We start from the raw sequence: 22,503 nt of genomic DNA, 5'->3' as shown, positions 1-22,503 counted from the left end.
TGTGTTTTATAGACTTTATTTTTAAAACTCTTCCAAAATATAACAATATTGATTTCAACACATGGTTTCAGATCAAAATTCTTGCAAAATAAATTCAATACATACAACACCCCAACACATCGTCATCATCATTTAACACCACTTCTTCCATGTTGGCATGGACTGTGAGGAATCAAGGCTTGACAGGAATCAACAAGCTAGAAGGTTGCACCAAGCTTCAGTGTCTGTTTTGGTATGGCTTCAAGAGCTGAATGCCCTTCTTAGAGTGTATTTGGTGCTTTTTGCTCATGGTACCAGTACTAGCAAGGTCACCAAGTATTTGCAAGACAAGACCTCTTGAAGAAAGTGGAAGTATGATAGAAGGACAAATTGTACAGACACTCACTTCCTTGTTGCTGTAACCACCAGAAATGCAATAATCCAGGGATTGGCCCAATGGAAATCTGCTACAAATGATACAGCTCTTTGGGAAAATGTGATAAAAAAAAAAAATAAAGAAGGAAGTTTGAGAATTTGAATATTAATGTGGTACCTTCAATTGTTTATGACCTTCTGGATTTTGTATTAGCATGCAGTTGATAGTGAGTACATACTACTGACAAAGCTCAACAAAGAAGAAACGCATACTTAGCATTCTCACTACCACTGGTGGATGATTTTTGTTGGCTACTGATATACTTTTGTGTTATTTAACACAGCATGTCCACAAGAGATAAATACTGTAGTAAATTTGCCCTTTTGGTGGTGTATTTGTATTAAGTATGATGCACAGATTGCTATTTTAATCTAGTACTGCTTCTGTAGCACATAACTGATTTTTATCCTACTGGGTCTAGTCTAGTGCTCATCTGCAGGTCCTGTGCATGTGAACCTTCTCCAACACTCTCTATATGATCTGGGAGGTCCCATACCCTCCTCTGTTTGGCTAATATGACTAGCTTTGGGATGAATACTGGAGTGTTTACCTGTTGCCTTCACCAGACAGACAGGATTTGAACTCAAAATGCAGAAAGCCATAAGATATACCATAAAGTATTTCTACAAATGCATTAACAATTCTGGCACTCTCTCACCCACAGGGCAATGTGAAATGAAGTGTTTTGCTCAAGAATATGTTGTGTTGTCCAGTTTGGAAATTGAACCCAAAATCTAGCAATTGTGAATGCAACATCCTAACCACCAGGCCATGTGCCTTCACATTCAGCTGGGTAGCTAATTGCAATACCAGTGATTTTTCACTTATCTTTCTTCCTATGTCAGTAGCAACATATTTTGTCTTAGCATGTGATTCCCAGTGCATACATAGTACATGCTACTGACAAAGCCCAATGACGCAGAAATGTGCATCTAACATTCTCATCATAGCTGGATAATGTTCATGCTACTGATATGTTTGTATTTTAAGCACAGTACACCCATGAGAGATATTATCTCTGGATGACCACCACAGTAAATTTGCCTTTTTTTTGTGATGTATCTACATCAAGAATGATACACAGACAGCTATTTTATTCTATCATATATTTTTCATGTAGTCTTGGATATATAAAAAGACTGGATGGTCACTGATCACAGAACCTTTTTCATTATATGTCTCCTCAAACAGGGCTGTGTTGCAGGGTTAAACAACAACTGGGTACTCTTGCCTTTGAATATTAGTTTAACCTTTTTACATTCAGATTATTTTGCCAAGTACAAGGCTTATTTAATTCAAATTGTTTTGAATTAATCAAGCATTATCTTGTAGCTTTGAGATCTCAATGATGTTTATTTTTGGGACTCCATTGTTGGGTAAGTGAGAGATTCCAGATTTAGCCAGTTTGAATGTAAAACGAGTAACATATTCGAACTGGATATGTATGGCCAGTTTAAATGCAAATGTGTTAAGCCTGGCCATTCAACTAAGTTACACATCTCTTTTTCTTATAAGGTTTCACAGGAACTACAGGTGGATTGGCATCTTTTTTGCCAGACACTCTGGATTTTGGTGCTGCTGTTGCTGACTTTTCTGTTTTCATTGGTCTTTTACCAAACATTTTTGTCTTGTTTTTCAAGAATTGATGCCTGAAGCAAAAGAATAAAAAGATATCATTATGTCATTTGTGGACAAAGCAAAGGTACATACATGGCTTTCTGGTAAGAATTCTGCTTCTCAATCACATAGTTTGGGGTTTAGTTCCACTGTGTGGAACCTTGGGTGTATGTCTTCTGTTATATCTCGCAGGTAATCAAAGCCTTGAGAGTGGATTTGGTAGACAGAAACTAATAGAAGCCTATTAGCCTAAGGCAGCGAGATGGTAGAAACGTTAGCACACCGGGCAAAATGCTTAGTGGTATTTGGTCTGCTGCTATGTTCTGAGTTCAAATTCCGCCAAGGTCGACTTTGCATTTCATCCATTCAGCGTTGATTAATTAAGTACCAGTTACGCAGTGGGGTCGATGTAATCAACTTAATCCCTTTGTCTGTCCTTGTTTGTCCCCTCTATATTTAGCCCTTTGTGAGCAATAAAGAAATAAGAAACTAATAGAAGCCTATTGTAAAGATATGTGTGTGTGTGTGTGTGTGTGCAGGTGTGCATGTGTTTGTGTATGTTTCTATCTCCTTTATTTGACATCACACGACAGCTGTGTGAGTGTTACTATCATTTCCAATTGTCCATGGAAATATGTCTGATCATGAAGAAATATTACCTTTCTTGGAAACAGGTGAGGGTTGGCAACAGAAAGAGCATCTGGCCATAAAATCTGCTTCAACAAATTCCTATCTGGCCCATGTGAGCATGAAAATGTAGACGCTAAACGATAATGATTATGATGATGATGATGATGAATGTTATTGCTCTTAGTTTAGATATAACGGTTCCTGGTTCAAATTCTATCTGTTACTTGGTACACATCCAGTAATAAGACATCTAATGATCAAACTAATTGAAGTATTTAATAAAATAACAGTTATTATTAAGCTGATGTTTAAGGTGGTGAGCTGGCAGAAGCATTAGCACACTGGGATAAATGCTTAGTAGCGTTTTGTCCATCTGTACGCTCTGAGTTCAAATTACACTGAGGTTGACTTTGTACATGCACCTTTGATGAGTTGTAGTACACTTGAGCACTATACACAATAATTTCATTATACATTAATACAAAGACAATGTAAAAAAACAACTTACTTTGTATCAAGTCTGCGATGGTTGTTCCAGACACAACCAAAAGAAGGCAACCACTGAGCATTCACAGATATTTCTCTGCTTAAGCTGGCTCCAACACGCTCTTTTGGCAACTTAGACATCTTAACATCAGTTACTGAAATTTGAAATTAATGGAAATCGTAATTATGATTTTGCTTTTCTTTGTTTGCCTTTTAATTTCAACATTGTGTTTGACATGTTTCAAATGAATATTGTTAGCACTACCATTTTATATTTTATTCAAAGAAATACCCAACACAATGTATGTTTGATCTGCAGTATGTCAGATACTGTACATAGCCTTGAAATTATTTTTCTAAGTGAATATTATTGATTATAAGCAATGATTATCAATATTGATTATCAGTATTGACTATATACACTCACTGAACATATATCTACTTATGTGAAATAAACATATAGCTTTATTACATAATCATCATCATCATCGTTTAACGTCTGCCTTCCATGCTAGCATGGGTTGGATGATTTGACTGAGGACTGGTGAAACCAGATGGCTACACCAGGCTCCAATCTGATTTGGCAGAGTTTCTACAGCTGGATGCCCTTCCTAACGCCAACCACTCAGAGAGTGTAGTGGGTGCTTTTACATGTCACCTGCACGAAGGCCAGTCAGGCAGTACTGGCAACGGCCACACTCAAAATGGTGTATTTTATGTGCCACCCGCACAAGAGCCAGTCCAGGGGCACTGGCAACAATCTCGCTCGAAAGTCCTTACACATGCCGTGGGCACAATGCCAGAAAGGCGATGCTGGGTGGGCACAGGTGCCATCACAATTTCGCTTTCGCTTGCCCCAATAAGTCTTCGCAAGCTGAGTTTCGTGTCCAATGAGGGAGACGACATTGGCATGGGTGCCAGTCGTCGAATTTAGTTCGATTTCACTTGCAATTCATCAGATGTCTTTCTATCTGTGTGGGGACACACACACATACACATACACACACAAAATAAGTAACAGACTTTAAAAAATATATTGGTGTCCATTGTTTGACTAAGACCCTTCAAGATGGTGCTTCAGCATGGCCACAGTTCGATGACTAAAATAAGTAAAACAAAGATAAAGAGCTAAAGCATTTGTCTTTACAGTTACACATTCTTTATTTGGTTATTCATTGAAAACTCATGACAATGTCCACTCTTTTAACAACGAGATCTTTTATGGCCAAACAGTCCTCTCCTGGACCCTAAAAGCCAGTGGTGAATGTATGTGTGGTTGTGGTGCTAGCTAAGATGGTTGAATTTTTTGGCTATTTTCTGCTTTCTTCTTGGATGGAACTCATAGAAGATGGAGACCCAGGAAACATGGGACAAAGTACTAAAGGATGACCTCAGGATGCTGAACCTTTTGGATGAGATGACAAAGGACTGGGATATCTAGCATCTTGCTATACACAAGAAGAATTGTTCTTCACAGGTGAAGAGGATTGACTTGCAAGATTCTTGTGCCAGTTCCATGTAAAAAGCACTTGTGTTGGTGCCATGTAAAAGTGCTTGTGCTACATTAAATGCACCCAGCATACACTGTGAAATGGGTGGCATTAGGAAGGGCATCCAACCATAGAAACAAAGCAAAATCAGACTGGAACGTGGTGCAGCTTTCTGGCTTGCCAGCTCTGGTGAAACCGTACAACCCATGCCAGTATGGAAAATGGACGTTAAAGGATGATGATGATTTAGGTGATGCTGGGTGATCATGGCCTCAGTAATTTTGCAGTTGGTCTTTGCAAGTTGGTTATGTGAGGCCCATGACCAAACACCAGGCAGTTCTCAGGATGCACTGGAGGCAGTGGAAGTGTTCGAAGAACTCCAAGCTTCACCGAAAAGGCGGTGATACAAACAGCTTGGAATGTAGTCATCACTGGCTTAAAAAAAAAAGTACTGGGGTTGATTCATTTGACTAAAATTCAAGGTGGTGCTCCAGCATGGCCACAGTCAAATGACTGAAACAAGCAAAAGAATAAAAGAATAAAAGAATTCCTTTTAACCCTTTAGTGTTCAGATTATTCTATCAAACATAATGCTTATTGATTCACATTGTTTTGAATTAATTATGAATTATCTCATGTCTTCAAGATCTTGATGGTGTTATTAATGTAGAATAACATTGTAGGGTAGGTGTGAAAGCCTGCATCTGGTCAGTTTGAACATAAAACAGATTAAATATTTTGGCCGGATATGGCCAGTTTAAATACTAAAGGGTTAAATCTGTAAAATACTCACAGTGCTTCTGATAGTCTACTATACTAGGGCCAATTACTTGGTGTTCTGTAGATTTGTCAGACACTTGCATCCAGGGTGGCAAACCCCCGCTGTGTACATTGGGAATGTTTACACGCTGAGGCATAATAAAAACAAGAACAATATTGGTATTAAGATACAAAAATATTAAAATCAATCCTTGGAGATCAATAACATCTCTGTCTCCAATATTACAAAGATTCTCCTTAAATACGTATCAAGAATGTAGGGAATTTGACAAAATATTTGATCATAGTTTACACATCTTATATTATAAAAGAGAAGCTGATCTTAGTCTGTCTGTCCGCAACAACATCTGTAAAGAGAGGGTAGAAGGGGAGGAGAAAAGTTGTTATTGAGAGAGAAATAAGTGGGAGAGAGAGAGAGGTGAGTGTGTGAAAGGTAGATAAATAGTGTTGTTGCCTTAGTAACTAACAAGTTTTGATTAAAAAGGTAGGAATTTTAAGTGCAAATCTGTCAACACAGACTTCAAAAAAAGATTATATGTATACACACACACATACAAAAGAAAACATCACAAAAACACACACACACACACATGCATACATACACATACACAAAAAAGAAAACATCACAAAAACATACATACACACAGGTGGAGACACTCAATAGAATACATCTAACCCAATGAAAAATCCTAATTCTTTTTTCAAGAGAAATTCTTCACAGCATACACACCCATCAACTCACAGCTTGTCATTTTTCAAGACATATTGAAAGGACATTCAACCCAATACATACACTCACAGAGAGAGAGAGAGAGGGGATGGGGGTGGGGGAGACATAAAACCCATTCAATAAATGCTTTTTAGCCACTCCCTTGACAGGAACACACAAAGATTTCTTTTAGACAATAAACACCCCTTCTCTCACTCTCTATACATCATCATCATTTAACCGACCAAAGCCTTGTGAGTGGATTTGGTAGACGGAAACTGAAAGAAGCCCGTCGTAGATATGTATGTGTGTTTGTGTGTCTGTGTTTGTCCCCCCACCATCACTTGACAACCGATGCTGGTGTGTATACATCCCCATAACTTAGCGGTTCAGCGAAAAGAGACCGATAGAATAAGTACTAGGCTTCCAAAGAATAAGTCCTGGGGGCAATTTTCTCGACTAAAGGCGGTGCTCCAGCATGGCCACAGTCAAATGACTGAAACAAGTAAAAGAGTATATATATATATATATGTGTGTGTATATATATATATATATACATATATATATATATATATATATATATATATATATATATATATATGTATGTATATATATATGCATATATATAATACACAAAAAGATCCGTCCTCCACTGCAAAAGTGTTAAGGCTGCATCTCCTGGAGAAGAGGATTGGCCTGAAAGAGTCCTGTGTCGGTGCCACATAAAAGGCACTCCTGCAGGTGCACACAAGAGGCACATGTACCAGTGTCACATGAAAGTGCTCATGCTGGTGGCACATTGAAAGCACCCAGCATGCACTGTAAAGTGGTTGGTGTTAGGAAGGGCATCTAGCTGTAGGAAACCAAGTCATATTAGACTGGAACCTGGTGAAGCTTGCCAGCTCTGGTCAAACTGTACAACCCATGCCAGCATGGAAAATGGACATTAAAGGTATATGATATTTATATGTAAGGACACATATGTGTGTCATATAGCCAGCTGGAGATGATGTTTCCTGGGGCTAAAACAACAGTAACATCCATCCCAACTGAGACTGCCACATTATGTTGGCAAATAATCTTTACTTTAAAGTACTGTTACTGTACGTCTCTCGTTGAGAGGTTTAGAAATAATAAAGTTTATATATATATATATATATATATATATATATAAATTTAAGGAATGGAGTGAACGCATGTTATAACTGCATACTTTATTCCAACATATCATCATCATCATCATCATCGTTTAATGTCCGCCTTCCATGCTAGCATGGGTTGGACGATTTGACTGAGGACTGGTGAAACCGGATGGCAACACCAGGCTCCAATCTAATTTGGCAGAGTTTCTACAGCTGGATGCTCTTCCTAACGCCAACCACTCCGAGAGTGTAGTGGGTGCTTTTACGTGTCACCTGCACGAGGGCCAGTCAGGCGGTACTGGCAATGGCCACGTTCAAAATGGTGTCTTTTATGTGCCACCCGCACAAGAGCCAGTCCAGGGGCACTGGCAACGGTCTCGCTCGAAAATCCTATGAAGGCCAGTCAGGCGGTACTGGCAACGGCCACGCTCAAAATGGTGCATCCCATGTGCCACCCGCACAAGAGCCAGTCCAGGGGCACTGGCAACGATCTTACTTGGCTTGCCGGGTCTTCTCACACACAGCACATTTCCAAAGGTCTCGGTCAGTAGTCATCGCCTCGGTGAGGCCCAATGTTCGAAGGTCTTGCCTCACCACCTCAGCCCAGGTCTTCCTGGGCCTACCTCTTCTGTCTACCAAATCTACTTACAAGGCATTAGTTGGCCAGAGGCTATAGTAGAAGACACTTGACAAAGGTGCCACTAAGTGGGGCTGAACCTAGAACCTTGTGGTTTGGAAGCAGGCTTCATACCACACAATTATCTGTAGGTTGCGAGGTCAGAACAAATTTGAACTGATTTAAATTTTGTTTAGTTTTCATTACTGCTTCATGCAGCTACTACTTTAACTTATATATTTGCATGTTCACATGCATGCACACACACACACACGCACACATGCATGCACACACACACACATACACACACAGAACAGACTTTCAATTTCCGTTTACAAAATTCACTCACAAGGCTTTGGTTAACATGGAGCAAGAGAAAAAGGTCACTTGCCCAAGGAGCCATGAAGTGGGACTGAACCTAAAACCATGTGGTTGGGAAGTGCACTGCTTAACCACACAGCCATGCCTCCACCTGTATGCGTACACAATGCTTAAATAATTAAGATATATAAATACACTTACCTTCATTTTAATACAAGTTAGGCCATCACCAAATGCTGCAATGGTCTTCTTGAATTGTGGTAATGTGTGTGATGTAACATCTGGTTTTAATGATTGCCTTGGAATGTTCTTAGCCTTGCAGATGACACAATGGTAAACGACATGTGGAGAAAAAAGATAAAAATTATCAATTTATTACAGCCTCAAATTAATTACAGTAATTATTTATAAAGTTTAACTGATTTAAAAAGAGGGCGCTGACGGCACCAGCAGCTGCAGCAGAGATATTTTATAGCAGACGTCTAACCTATTTTTGTGTCTTTGTTCTTTGTTTGTTTCAGTCATTGGATTGCAGCCATGCTGGGGCATCACCTCAAAGGGTTTCTGTTGAACCAATTGACCCCAGTGATAATTGTTTTTTTTTTCCAGTCTGGTACTTATTCTATTGGTCCCTTTTTGCCAAACTGCTAAGTCACTGGGATGTACACAAACCAACATTGGTTGTCAAACAGTGGGGAGGAGACAAACACAAAGGCACACATGCATACATACAAGCATATGATGGGGTTCCATACAGTTTCCCTCTGCCAGATTTACTGGCAAGGCGTTGGCATGTCTGGGGCTGTAGAAGAAGAAACTTGCCCAAGGTGGCACCTAGTGAGACTGAACTTGAAATCTCTTAACCACACAGTCATGTTTGTGCCCATCTTTTACTTTTTACTTGTTTCAGTTATGACACTGTGGCCATTCTGGAGCACTGCATTGAGGAATTTTAGTCGTACTAATTGACCCCAGTACTTATTTTCTTTTTAAGCCTGCTTCTTATTATATCAGTCACTTTTGCTGAACCACTAAGTTACAGGAATGTAAACACACCAACACCAGATGTCAAGCAGTAGTGAGGGACAAACACACACACAAAGTCATACCCACATAGATATGTGTGTATGTGTGTGTGTATCAGTAAAGCGCTAAGAGCACCATCCGAGCATGATCGCTGCCAGACCAGCTGACTGGCTTCTGTGCTGGGGGCACATAAAAAGCACCAATCGAACACGATCGTTACCAGTGTTGCCTTACTGGCAGTTGTGCCAGTGGCATGTGAAAAAACATTCGAGTGACGTCGTTGCCAGTGCAGGTGGCACATAAAAAACACCACCTGACTGGCCCTTATGCCGGTGGCACGTAAAAGCACCCACTACACTCTCGGAATGGTTGGCGTTAGGAAGGGCATCAAGCTGTAGAAACTCTGCCAGATCAGATTGCAGCCATCTGGTTCACCAGTCCTCAGTCAAATCGTCCAACCCATGCTAGCATGGAAAGCGGATGTTAAATGACGATGATGATGATGATATATATATATATATATATATATATATATATATATATATATATATATATATGATGGGCTTGTTTCAGTTTCTGTCTACGAAATCCACTCACAAGGCTTTGGTCATCCTGAAGCTATAGCAGCAGACACTTGCCGAAGGTGCTACACAACAGGACTGAACTCCAAAACCATGTGGTTGGGAAGCAAACTTCATACTACACAGCCATGCCTGTGCCTACATGTGTATTTTTTAAATGGCTTAGTCAGATGCCCAAGGGCAGTGGCCAGATCTTTTCTAGGGATTGAACCTAAATCCATATAGTTGAGATGCAAACTTCTTAACCATACAGCTATGGCAGAATGTAATAAGAATAATGATGATGACAACAATCAACGCCTAATCTCAAAGATGTGTAATTGGCAGTTCAATTGAATTGAACCCAGTACATAACTGGTGATGGTCAGGTCACAGATCTCATTACAGGCTGACAAGATCTGCTCCTGGTACTATGTAAACCAGTATTACCAGTTCCATGGTTGAAAGGTTGGTGACTAAACCAGCTCCTCCACTTGAGCAGGTTACTACTCTTGTGAGAAGGATTTCTGGAAACCTAGCAGGACTAAAAATAAGATCTATCAAGGGACAGATGGCCATCCAGTTGGGAGAGGTAATGGAAAACCATTCCCAATATCTTTGCCATGTAAACCTTATGGAAAAGTAAAGCTATGGCTTCATCCGAAGGGAGAACTTTCGTTTAATCGGGAAGACTTTCATTGTAGTGTCATCCACTAGCATAGCTAGATGGAGAGGAAGCCATGTGCCTTGGGTGGCACCACTTCTGGGTCTGCTGTAGACTATAAGCCTGTATAGGCTGTATTGAACCCAAATAATAGAGGTTTTAATGTCAGGACACAGACACTACTCACTGTTAAATGCAACAATCAATATAGTAACATGTGATCTGTTTATTGTTTGAAACAGGGGTGGCAAACTGAAGGGCTGCCCCAGGTGGCACACACTCTAGCTATGCAACTGGTGTCATCAACATGCTACAAAAGTGTACGATACATGATGACAATGACACGATTAGTACATTATTTAATTTAGAAAGATGAGAAGCAAATTCAAACTTCATTAAATTTGAATTCACAATGTAAATTTATGAAGGTAAGTACTGAAAATTATTCAAGTCGATAAAGCTTCAAGCTCTGACAATCAAGAACAAGTCCCTCTCCAAGCTGTGTTTTCTGGCCTAGAGGCTCATGCTGAGAATTGGCCCATTAATCCAGATCATTCTCAGCATTTTCTAGGCTTAGGTGGACATGCTGAGAATTGACCCATTCACTCAGGCCATTCTCAGCAATTTCCTCCAAAAATCATCATCATAATCATCATTTAATGCCTGTCTTTCATGCTGGCATGGGTTGAAAGGCTCAAGAGGAGCTAGCAAGCCAGAGAACAGCACCAATCTCCATTGTCTGCTTTGGCATGACTTCTGTGGCTGGATGCCCTTACTAATGCTAATCACTTTACAGCATCTACAAGGTGTTTTTTTATGTGGCACCATGGAGCTGTCTCTGTCTTTGCCCCAAGGTCACACATTTCGAGGAATTAATACAGTCAGTGAAAGACTACTGCTTATTTTATTAAGCTTTGTGTAACGAAAGACAAAGTTGATGTCGGCAGGCAAGGATGCAGCCAAATATCATATTGTCCAATGCTCTAATAATTCTACCATTCATGATCCCAATACTACTACTACTACTACTGCCACCATCACCACCACCACCAATGTAATAAAAGTAATGACAAACACAACAAAGAAACATCTAAATCAGTGGTTCTCAGCTGAGGTCTGTATAAGATTTTGTTGTTAAAATGTATGTGCAATGAATTGCTTATTCCTCGACAATACACAAAATATTTCAAGATTTTGTTGTTAAAATTTATCTGCAATAAATTGGTTTACTGCACAATTCCTAATGATATTTAATTCTAAAAACATAATAGGATTTTTTGAAACATTGAATGGCTATTGAGAGTCCAGGAAAGTAAAACAGAAATCAAAAGGGTCTATAGGCAAAAAATGGTTGAGAACTACTGATCAAAATAATCCTTTGTACTGGAAGCACAAGGCCTCAAATTTGGGGGAAGGGACTAAGTCGATTACATCGACCCCGGTGCATAACTGGTGATTAATTTATTGACCCCGAAAGGATGAAAGGCAAAGTCAACGTCAGCAGAATTTGAACTCAGAACGTAGTGATGGGTGAAATACCGCTAAGCATTTAGCCCGGTGTGTTAACAAGACTGCCAGCTCACCACCAACTGATCAAAATAATGGTTGCTTGACCCATTGAACCATTTTACTAAAATAAAAAAAATTTAAAAAAAACTTTGAATTGCCCAGTCTTAGATATGTACTATCGGTAGAAAATAAATGGGATGATCACAATGAGTGGGGTATGTTTTTGATAATAGGTTTTCTAGAGCAGTTCTGACCTAGAGTTAAAAACAACGGCTGAAGACAGAAGATACGAACCTCAGGAACATGAGAAGCAACGGAAGACTTCTGTAACTCAGCTTTATGTATGTCTTGCATTTTCTGAAATGATTAAAAAAAAACTAAATTGGAAAAACAATACAAAACAAAGCAAAAAAAAAAAAAACACCCCAGAAAACACAAAAAGATAATTATAGTGCAATATTAATTATCAACTAAAAGTGGTGCTCTACTCAGACATCGACTCTAATTGCTGGAGCAAGCTAAAGAACTACAATAAATGTTTAACTGAATATCATTCTTGCTTTGTCTTTGTTTCAATCTTCGTATTTAGATGCAGAAGCTCACTTTGCTACCCTGTGGTTTTGGGTCGAGGCCCACTCTGTTGTACCTTGGGCAAATGTCTTCTACTATAACCCCAGGCTGGCCAATCTTTGTAAGTGAATTTGGTAGACAGAAGCTGTGTGAAAGACCATAGTATATACACACACACACATACACTCCATCAGTTACGATGACAATGAGGTTTCCAGTTGATCCGCTTAGTGGAACAACCTGCTTGTGAAATTACTGTGCAAGTGGCTGAGCACTCCACAGACACAGATGACCTTCAGGGATATTCGGTGTGACACATCGAATGTGACAAGGCTGGCCCTTTGAAATACAGATACAACTAATTTTTGCCAGCTGAGTGGACTGGAGCAATGTGAAATAAAGAGCCTTGCTCAAGAACACAACACATCGCCAGTTTTCAAACCCACAAACTTACAATCACGAGCTGAATAATCTAACCACATACATGCACACACACACACACACACTCATGCATGCACACACACACACACACACTCATGCATGCACACACACACACACACTCATGCATGCACACACACACACACACTCATGCATGCACACACACTCATGCATGCACACACACACACACAATCATGCATGCGCACACACACACACACACTCATGCATGCACACACACACACACTCATGCATGCACACACACACTCATGCATGCGCACACACACACACACACTCATGCATGCACACACACACACACTCATGCATGCGCACACACACACACACTCATGCATGCACACACACACACACACTCATGCATGCACACACACACACTCATGCATGCACACACACTCATGCATGCGCACACACACACACTCATACATGCACACACACACACTCATGCATGCACACACACACACTCATGCATGCACACACACACACTCATGCATGCACACACACACACTCATGCATGCACACACACACACTCATGCATGCACACACACACACACTCATGCATGCACACACACACACACTCATGCATGCACACACACACACTCATGCATGCACACACACACACTCATGCATGCGCACACACACACACACTCATGCATGCACACACACACACACATGCATGCACACGCACACACACACTCATGCATGCACACACACACACACACACACTCTTGCATGCGCACACACACTCATGCATGCGCGCACACACACACACACTCATGCATGCACACACACACACACACACTCATGCATGCGCACACACACACACACTCATGCATGCACACACACACTCACACTCATGCATGCACACACACACTCACACTCATGCATGCACACACACACACACTCATGCATGCACACACACACACTCTTGCATGCACACACACACACTCTTGCATGCACACACACACACTCTTGCATGCACACACACACACACACTCATGCATGCACACACACACACTCTTGCATGCACACACACACACACACTCATGCATGCACACACACACACACTCATGCATGCACACACACACACACTCATGCATGCGCACACACACACTCATGCATGCGCACACACACACACACTCATGCATGCACACACACACACTCATGCATGCACACACACACTCATGCATGCACACACACACACACTCATGCATGCACACACACACACACTCATGCATGCGCACACACACACACACTCATGCATGCACACACACACACACACACTCATGCATGCACACACACACACACACTCATGCATGCACACACACTCATGCATGCACACACACACACACACTCTTGCATGCGCACACACACACATATGTAACCTCTTTCTTCTGACCATTTCATCATGTTGAACTCTTCGTTAATCCCTACACATTTTTTCTCTCTCTCTGTTTTTTTCATTCTCTGTCCTTTTTTTCCCTCTCAGTCCTTTCTGTTGAAGAGCATAGGCCTGAAACGTCAAAAACTTTTCCATTGTTTCCAAGCATGAAACTAATACACCTGCTTGTTGCTCCTTTACCTGTTTTCTTCTTTTGTTTTCCATAAATTTGAATTATTGTCGTATAGTGAAACTGTACACTCTTCCCGGTAAGATGTGGTAGTGGCCAGTCATTATAAATAGACCTGTAGCTGGTCGTCGGGATAAGGTTGAAGAGGTCGAGAGTATACGTAGACTGTGTTGATAGTCGTGTCTGTGCTGCTATAATAATTATACTGTGATACTGAGTGGATGTTATCACAATCCAACCTTTTGAGGATAGTAACACTGTATGACTGGGGATCATACAGTGCCAGATAGAACCATTCTATTGACAACTTCGGAATATAACAATATCACTTACAAAACATAGACACACATTGAGGGATACGCATGCGTAGATACATACAATAGGAATACAAAATACAAAATGGCTGATAGTTAGCAAGGTGGGACACACATAAGAAAGAAGAAAGCAAAGGACCACTGATGAGGTCACAGAAGTGTGACGAAAGAACTCTGGCCGAAATAGGATTAATGTAATGTAATGTAATGTAATGTAATATAAAGCTGAAGCAAAATAACACCAAATATACAGTGTGTGTGTTTTTATTGGCTAAACTGGCAATATGACCGTCCCCAAGTACAACAACATCTGTTTCAACACACGATTTCACATTAAAAATCTTGCAAACCAAATATATATATATATATATATATATACATATATATACACACACATATCATCATCATCATTTAACATTGCATGATAGTTATAAATTATTGTCACTGTCATAAAAGCAGAGTTATTCATTCCCAATATTCTGCAAAAAAAAAAAAGAATAAGTCTAGTTATGGAGAAATATAACCTTGCTTGGAAACAGCTGAGGGTTGACGACAGCAAGGGCATCTGGTTGTAGAAATCCTGCCTCAATAAACTCTGTCTGATCCATGCAAGCATGGAGAAGTGGACATAAAGGATGATATAACCTAAATCAACCACAATACATACACAGTATGTATTGGGTAGTTTTTCATGCCACTGACACTATTGAGGTGACCATGTAGCTTGCAAGTCTATAAGCCCAAGGAAGAGATATATGTGTGTGTGTGTGTGTGTGTGTGTGTGTGTATACATATATATAAACTAGCTTAAAAGCTGCCCTATTTTATTGAACTTCACCAATATTTTTCAAGCAATGAACAATTTTCATCAAAACAATCATATAATATTTTAACCTGTAACTTGCTGCAAAGCTTCATGATAAACATTTTTTTGTCTTCCCATTCCGGGAGAGGGGGGGATCAGTACAACGTTTTTTCCTGTCTAACCTCTTTCTTTCTTTCTTTCTCTCTCTCTCTCTCTCTCTTTCTGTTGATTGTTTTCAACCACCACCATCGCCACCACAACTGCCATACACACACCATTCAGACTTTTGACGCCACCACCATCAACACCTTTGACTTTGCCGCCTTCCCCTCCAACACCATCACCACTGTCTTTCACATCCTTTACTATCACCTTCATGCTTGACTGCCTTAGCTACCCCCCCCCACATCTATCACAACTACAGCTCATATTATTACTATCACCCCATTACCATCTCAACTGTCAATTTACTACAGCACTCACCCTCTCTATGCCTACTATTACTCTCACCCCAGCAAGAGAAGGAGAAGTGTCATTGAATAGTGAGAGAGGGGGGGGGCTTAAAGTATGGCATTTATTATTGTATATACATACACACACATATATATACATACATATATATATATATACACACACGCATACACATATATACATATATATATACAAACATACATATATATATATATATATATATATATATATATATATATACATATATACATACACAGACACACATATACATACATAAATACATGCGTACATATATATGTATACATACATATACATATACATATGTATGTGTATATATATATATATAAGCATATATAAATACACATATATATATATGGAGGTGTGTGTGTATATGTGTGTCCATGTGTTTTTGTGTTGCATTTGTTCCCACCACCACTTGACAATTGATGTTGGTTGGTTGACATCCTAGTAATTTAGAAGTTTGGCAAAAGAGACTGATAGAATAAGTACCAGAGTTAAAAGAATTAGTACTGGTGTCGATTTGTTCAACTAAACCCTTCAAGATGGTGCCCCAGCATGGCCTCAGTCTAATGACTGAAGTGTAAAAGAAACATCACCTTAAATTATATAACCTAAATTCAGGATACTGACCATTTGAGTTACCTCCCTTAGCTCAGTATTTTTTTTTTTTTTTTACATGGGGTAAGTAATACTTAGTGCAGCTTAAGGCAACTGCTGCCAGAAACGTTAGTACGCCGGGGGGGGGGGGAATGCTTAGTGGTATTTTGTCTGTCTTTAGGTTCTGAGTTCAAATTCTGCTGAGGTCGACTTTGCCTTTCATACTTTCGGGGTTGATAAATTAAGTACTGGTTGCGACTGGCCCCATCCCCAAAATTTCGGGCCTTGTGCCTAGAGTAGAAAAGATTACTGAGTGCAGCTTGCTCACAAACACAATAGTAGTGTTAAGAACTAAAGTTACTTGACCAGTCCAGTACCTGAACTTCTGTCCTGGATATTGTGCCACACTCTGTAAACTGAATGTAAACAGAAAACAAAGGATTAAAAAAAGATCTAAAAATAAAATGCATCATACCACAAAAATTTCTTTCTGGAATTGATTTTCAAGATGTTTAGTTGCCTTCAGCACAGATTCATTGTGTCTGAAAAACAAAAGATAATTGCATTAATGATAATATTTTATAGCATATCAAAATAAATTGTCAAGTATGTGGGGGGTGTTGAAAATTTCCTGACATTAAGGGTATTGTGAAAGGCCAAGTCAGAGGCCCACACTTCTGAGTTCTTTTACAGAACTTAGAAAAACTGGAGGACTGCTGCAATAAATGTGTGAATCTGAGTGAGGAATATGTTGAATAAAATCATAATTAACTGATCTCCTTGTATTTTCTTTTACCCAAAGTTAGGAACTTTTCAGCACCTCTCTTGTATGTGTGTGTGTGTGTATATATTTCTATATGTGTATGTGTGAATCTGAGTGAGGAGTATGTTGAATAAAATTGTAGGCATAGGAGTGGGTGTATGGTAAGTAGCTTGCTTACGAATCACATGGTTCCGGGTTCAGTCCCACTGCGTGGCACCTTGGGCAAGCGTCTTCTACTATAGCCTCGGGCCGACCAAAGCCTTGTGAGCGGATTTGGTAGACGGAAACTGAAAGAAGCCCGTCGTGTATATGTATGTGTGTCCTCCCAACATCGCTTGACAACCAATGCTGGTGTGTTTACGTCCCCGTAACTTAGCGGTTCGACCAATAGAATAAGTACTAGGCTTACAAAGAATAAGTCCTGGGGTCAATTTGCTCGACTAAAGGTGGTGCTCCATCATGGCCACAGTCAAATGACTGAAACAAGTAAAAAGTAACTGATCCTCCTGTACTTTTTTTTTCCAGCACCTTCTCGGACACATACACTCTTGCAAACCCCATTCCCTAACACTTTTAATCCTAGTTCCTCTATCCCCAATCACTGCTATTCACCTTGCAATTTGAGGAGCCACTTGGACACATTGTCGCTACAATTTATCCCTTCACAAAGGCGGCAAGCTGGGCGAAATGCTTAGCGGTATTTTGCCTGTCTATATGTTCTGAGTTCAAATTCTGCCGAGGTCGACTTTGCCTTTCATCCTTTCGGGGTCGATAAATTAAGTGCCAGTTGCATACTGGGGTCAATCTAATTGACCGGCCCCCTCCCCCCAAAATTTCAGGCCTTGTGCCTAGAGTAGAAAAGAATTTATCCCTTCACAGCTTCTACTGATCATTCCCATCCTCTCTTCTAAATATGAGTAGCCATGTACCCCCTCTACAAGGACCTGCTCTGCACCCCACTTTAAAATTTTACTCTTTCAAGTCGTAACATAAAAACCCACACCCACATCTCAAGTTTTGCAGTCTTGTGAGCTGTATAGTGGCCTCATCAGTGTTAGTAGCACAAAAAAACAAAAACAAAAGCACCCAGCACATGCTGTAAAGTGTTTGACATTAGGAAGGGCATCTGGCTGTGGAAAACATACCATGGTTTGCAATTGAGCATACCATATTATCCCAGATCAGTAATGGATAAATCGGTGATAAACGAGGAACCATGTACTGAATTTACACTAATTCTTTCCTCCACATGAAATAATGGCAACTCACCAACATTTGCATATATACATAAATGTAAGTATAGAAATTACCTTTCAAATTCTTTTTCTGAAAAAATATATTTATTATAGTGCTTCAAAAAATTTTTCTGAAAGAACAGTCTCGTGTTGGTTTTGTGAAGTTCTCTGAAAGTAGAGAAAGTATATAATAACATCATGACAACAGCAACACACTGATAACTCATTTTAAATTTCCTCAGTAAATAAAACCTTGTCCTAATGATGCTTGCCATTGCATTCTGTAGTGTTTGCTCATACAAGTTTGTAGCAATTTTGTAATTTCTTTGTGGTTAAGAAAGTTTGCTCTGTAACCACATAGATTCAGGTTTAGCCTACAGTGTGGTGGCTTAGGCAAGTGCCTTTTACTTATAGCAGTAGGCTGCGGAATTTTTTTTCCTACGAGAGTTCCGGACCCCAGTTATGAACTCATTTGCATACAGCCAATCAAAACTCAACTATCAAACTGACTTATGAGCGCATAACAAGTGATAGGGAATAAGATAAGGTCACTTGGGTAAGGAATGACCATGTTTCTTTTCTTCCCTGAAAGGGGTGAGACAGGTACAGTGCATGGGAGGAAATTTGGTTCAGTGGAGGTGAGGGTATAAGTCACTGTAAAGTAGATGGAGAGCCCAATATACAATGTCTGGCCATTTTAAAACTTCTTGATCCACTCATACATACTTGTACACAGTAGAACACGGTCCCCGTATTGTACTGAAAGTCTGTAATGAATTTCAGTTACTGAAACACCTTCAGACCAGAGAAATTGGATCACTGATCTCTTTTCTTCCTTGGTGCACACCACCAATAGAGTGGCCATGTTTACTGTGTAACACACAAAAGAAAACTGAAGCGATCAAGTTCAAACCACAGTTACATAACCATAAGAATACCACCTTTTAGTACGCGAGCACTGAAGGCAATGTGGCCAACCTAAAGAATGTTTCAGCAAAAACAGATAATTTTTTACTTCTCTTTATATCGTTGTTTGTCCATCTCCACCAACTAGTGTCAGCTTGTTTATAGCCACATAACTTAGCAGTTTGGCAAAAGAGACTAATGGAATAAGTACCAGATTCTAAAATATAAGTATTGGGGTCAATTTGTTTGACTAAACCCTTCAAAGGCAGTGCTCCAGTAAACAATAAGACACTCTATAAAGCTAAAAATAAAGCTTCTAAAGAACAAGACAAAATATAAATAAAATAAACATAACATACGTTGTTAGGTGAGCCAATAGGTTATGTTCCATGATGAGGAAATTACCGTTTACTGAATGTCTCTCAATTTCAACAGAACAAAAATAGCACCAAACATTTTGCAGGTTCATCTTTTCATTGCATAAATTTATCACAGATGGATTCTCAATTGCTTTTCTACACAGAGAAAGCTGGAAAGAAAAAAAGAAAACAAAAAGGAACTCATTTAACAATGAAGAAGGACAAAGAAGATTGAACTGATCTCAACATAACACTAATATCTAATAGGCACTGAAAGTATTGAACTGGCACTAGTGTTTGCATGCTGGGCAAAATGCTTAACAGTATTTGGTCCCATCTTTACATTCTGAACTCAAAACTTGCTGAGGTTGACTTTGTCTTTCATCCTTTGGGGGTCAATGAAATAAGTACCAGTTGAAAACTGGAGTCCATCTAATCAACTTGTTCCCTCCCCTCAAATTGCTGGCCTTGTACCAAAATTTGAAATCCGTAAAGACTGAGAAGAAATAGGAAATTATGCGGCACTGTCATGCTATTAGCTGTCAGAAGTGAAAGTGCTCACTGCTAGTGAAGTATCTGTATGTCTGCCTGCAAAATTAGTAAAGACTGATAAAAAATATAAAAAATTATGTTATGTAAAAAATAACTGTTGACAACTAGTCATTCAGTTTACCAATTTTGGAACAAACTTGTTTGAGAATGTGTGTGTGTGTTTGTCCATTGCCAGAGTTGTTGATTACAACTTGTTATTAAAATTCAACCAAACTTATTCGATAGTTAGGGATTCAAGGAAAAAAAGAGAGGGAGAGAGTGAGAGACTCTCGATTGCCTTGGACAAAACCTTGAAGTCATTTCGACTGCGATAACATCTTTTTTTTTTTTTGTATATGAATAATAAATTCATAATAATATGTACTATTATGGGCGATCACCTTTCTTGTCGCGACCCAGTTTGAAAAATGCTGTCCTAGAGAAACTCATTGACATAACAATATATGTAAGTATGTATGTATGTGTGTGTGTGTGTTACACCATATATAAAAATAAAAGCAATAATCTGTAGTAAAGTAAAAGAGAGAGCTATAGTAACAAAATTATAAGGTACATCTGCACAATCATGCCCCCTTCGGCTTAATTTCCTCGTAACTTTCAGTGGGGATACATTTGCGTAGGTATGCCCCATTTATAATTGCAACGTTCTTAAATCAAAAGATCGCCAAAAGACGAGATGATGGCCAAAGATGAATGACTTGCGATTGTTTAACCATTTAGAGTTCTGCCTGTGGCTAACCAACAATATTAGTAATGAATGCGAATTGAGTTACTTACTTTCTCATCAAACCGTTTCAATGCCTTATCTAGAAACAATTTATGTTTCTTGGAATAGACATGTTTTTTACCCCCAGTATGACTTGCATGACATATAGAACAAAACTGGAATTGCTGTAGGTTAGATGACATGATCATTCTATAATTCTAAATGACAGGTAAACAATACAACACCGTATTTACTAAAGGTTGAGTTGCTTTACTTCTTCAGCACTGCTGTTTCGTATTTATCTCATTATACCTAGATAGAGAGATTGCGAGATAGAAATGTCACAAAGAGGTTTTAAGCATAAGAAGCAAATTCTGTAGTAATGCCCTTATATAAATAAGAAGCAAATGAAGATAGGTAAATATTGCATGCGGCATTTATTAAAAGCACAATAACGTTCGGAGTTCCAGCAGGAACTGACTTCTCTTTTTATGTTTTCAACTATGAAACGGAAGAATCAATTATATATTAAGTTAGATTTAATTGCAATTTACAAAAAAGTTTTCGTTATGTTTGTTTCAAAATAATTTCTTATTTTATTAATGTCAAGGAAAAATAAATGATTATAAAATTTCTGTTACAAAAATTTATCAACACATCAGATTTATCCACAGTTACTTTTATTCCATCTACACCGGTTTTAAATTCATTGACCAATCAGCATCGGTAGTTTATTTTCATCAACCAATGAAATACGAGCGTGGTAATATTAAATTATGTTCCTCATTCGTTCTCGTTAAAGTTTGAATTTTCTATCAACTGTTTGCGTTTTATCAAAACATTTAAGCCGAACGATTTCTGTTCGACATTACTATATTTTGGTTACATCGTGTAAGTAAACATAATCTCAAATAAATGTAAGTACAATAAAATTTTGGACTTCTAATATTAACAGTAATTAAGGTGCTTGTTTATATTTGTTGTTTTATCATAGTTTCACTTGACATCACTTTCAAATCAGCTCTCCCACTACTCAGGGAATGTCCGATTTCTTTTGAATAGCATCAAAATCTGAATATTTTAGGAATTTATAAAAAAAAAAACAAAAAAAAAGAAAGAGGTGATCTTCGAACCTTATACACACACACACACACATATATGATGGACAATATGCACTTATGAAAAGTGAACAAAATCTCGTTAATCTCTATATAATAA

The 22,503-nt window shown here is 39.0% G+C and overlaps 2 protein-coding genes across 2 annotated transcripts in view; one reads left to right on the top strand and one right to left on the bottom strand.

Moving 5' to 3' along the window:
- On the bottom strand, positions 1 to 21,611 carry LOC106873877 (centrosomal AT-AC splicing factor). Its single transcript, XM_014921396.3, has 9 exons — positions 21,357 to 21,611; positions 20,028 to 20,197; positions 18,838 to 18,930; positions 17,240 to 17,306; positions 12,260 to 12,322; positions 8,408 to 8,521; positions 5,432 to 5,546; positions 3,171 to 3,303; positions 1 to 2,064 (listed from the first exon to the last, which is right to left on the bottom strand). Exons 1-9 carry the CDS (start codon positions 21,492 to 21,494, stop codon positions 1,902 to 1,904), a joined length of 1,056 nt encoding a protein of 351 aa, XP_014776882.1. The 5' UTR covers positions 21,495 to 21,611; the 3' UTR covers positions 1 to 1,901.
- Positions 21,612 to 22,053: 442 nt separating this feature from the next.
- The window catches only part of LOC106873870 (uncharacterized), a 53,281-nt gene continuing 52,831 nt past the window's right edge, over positions 22,054 to 22,503 (top strand). The window contains exon 1 of the mRNA XM_089338378.1: positions 22,054 to 22,176. The gene's annotated coding sequence lies outside the window, so the exon portion shown is untranslated. The remainder of the gene's footprint in view (positions 22,177 to 22,503) is intronic.

Source organism: Octopus bimaculoides, chromosome 20 (genome assembly GCF_046866305.1).
Source record: "Octopus bimaculoides isolate indiv1 chromosome 20, ASM4686630v1, whole genome shotgun sequence".
Classification (NCBI taxonomy): Eukaryota; Metazoa; Mollusca; class Cephalopoda; order Octopoda; family Octopodidae; genus Octopus; species Octopus bimaculoides.
Note: the sequence above shows the minus strand (reverse complement) of the source record. Positions and strands in the feature narration are given on the sequence as shown.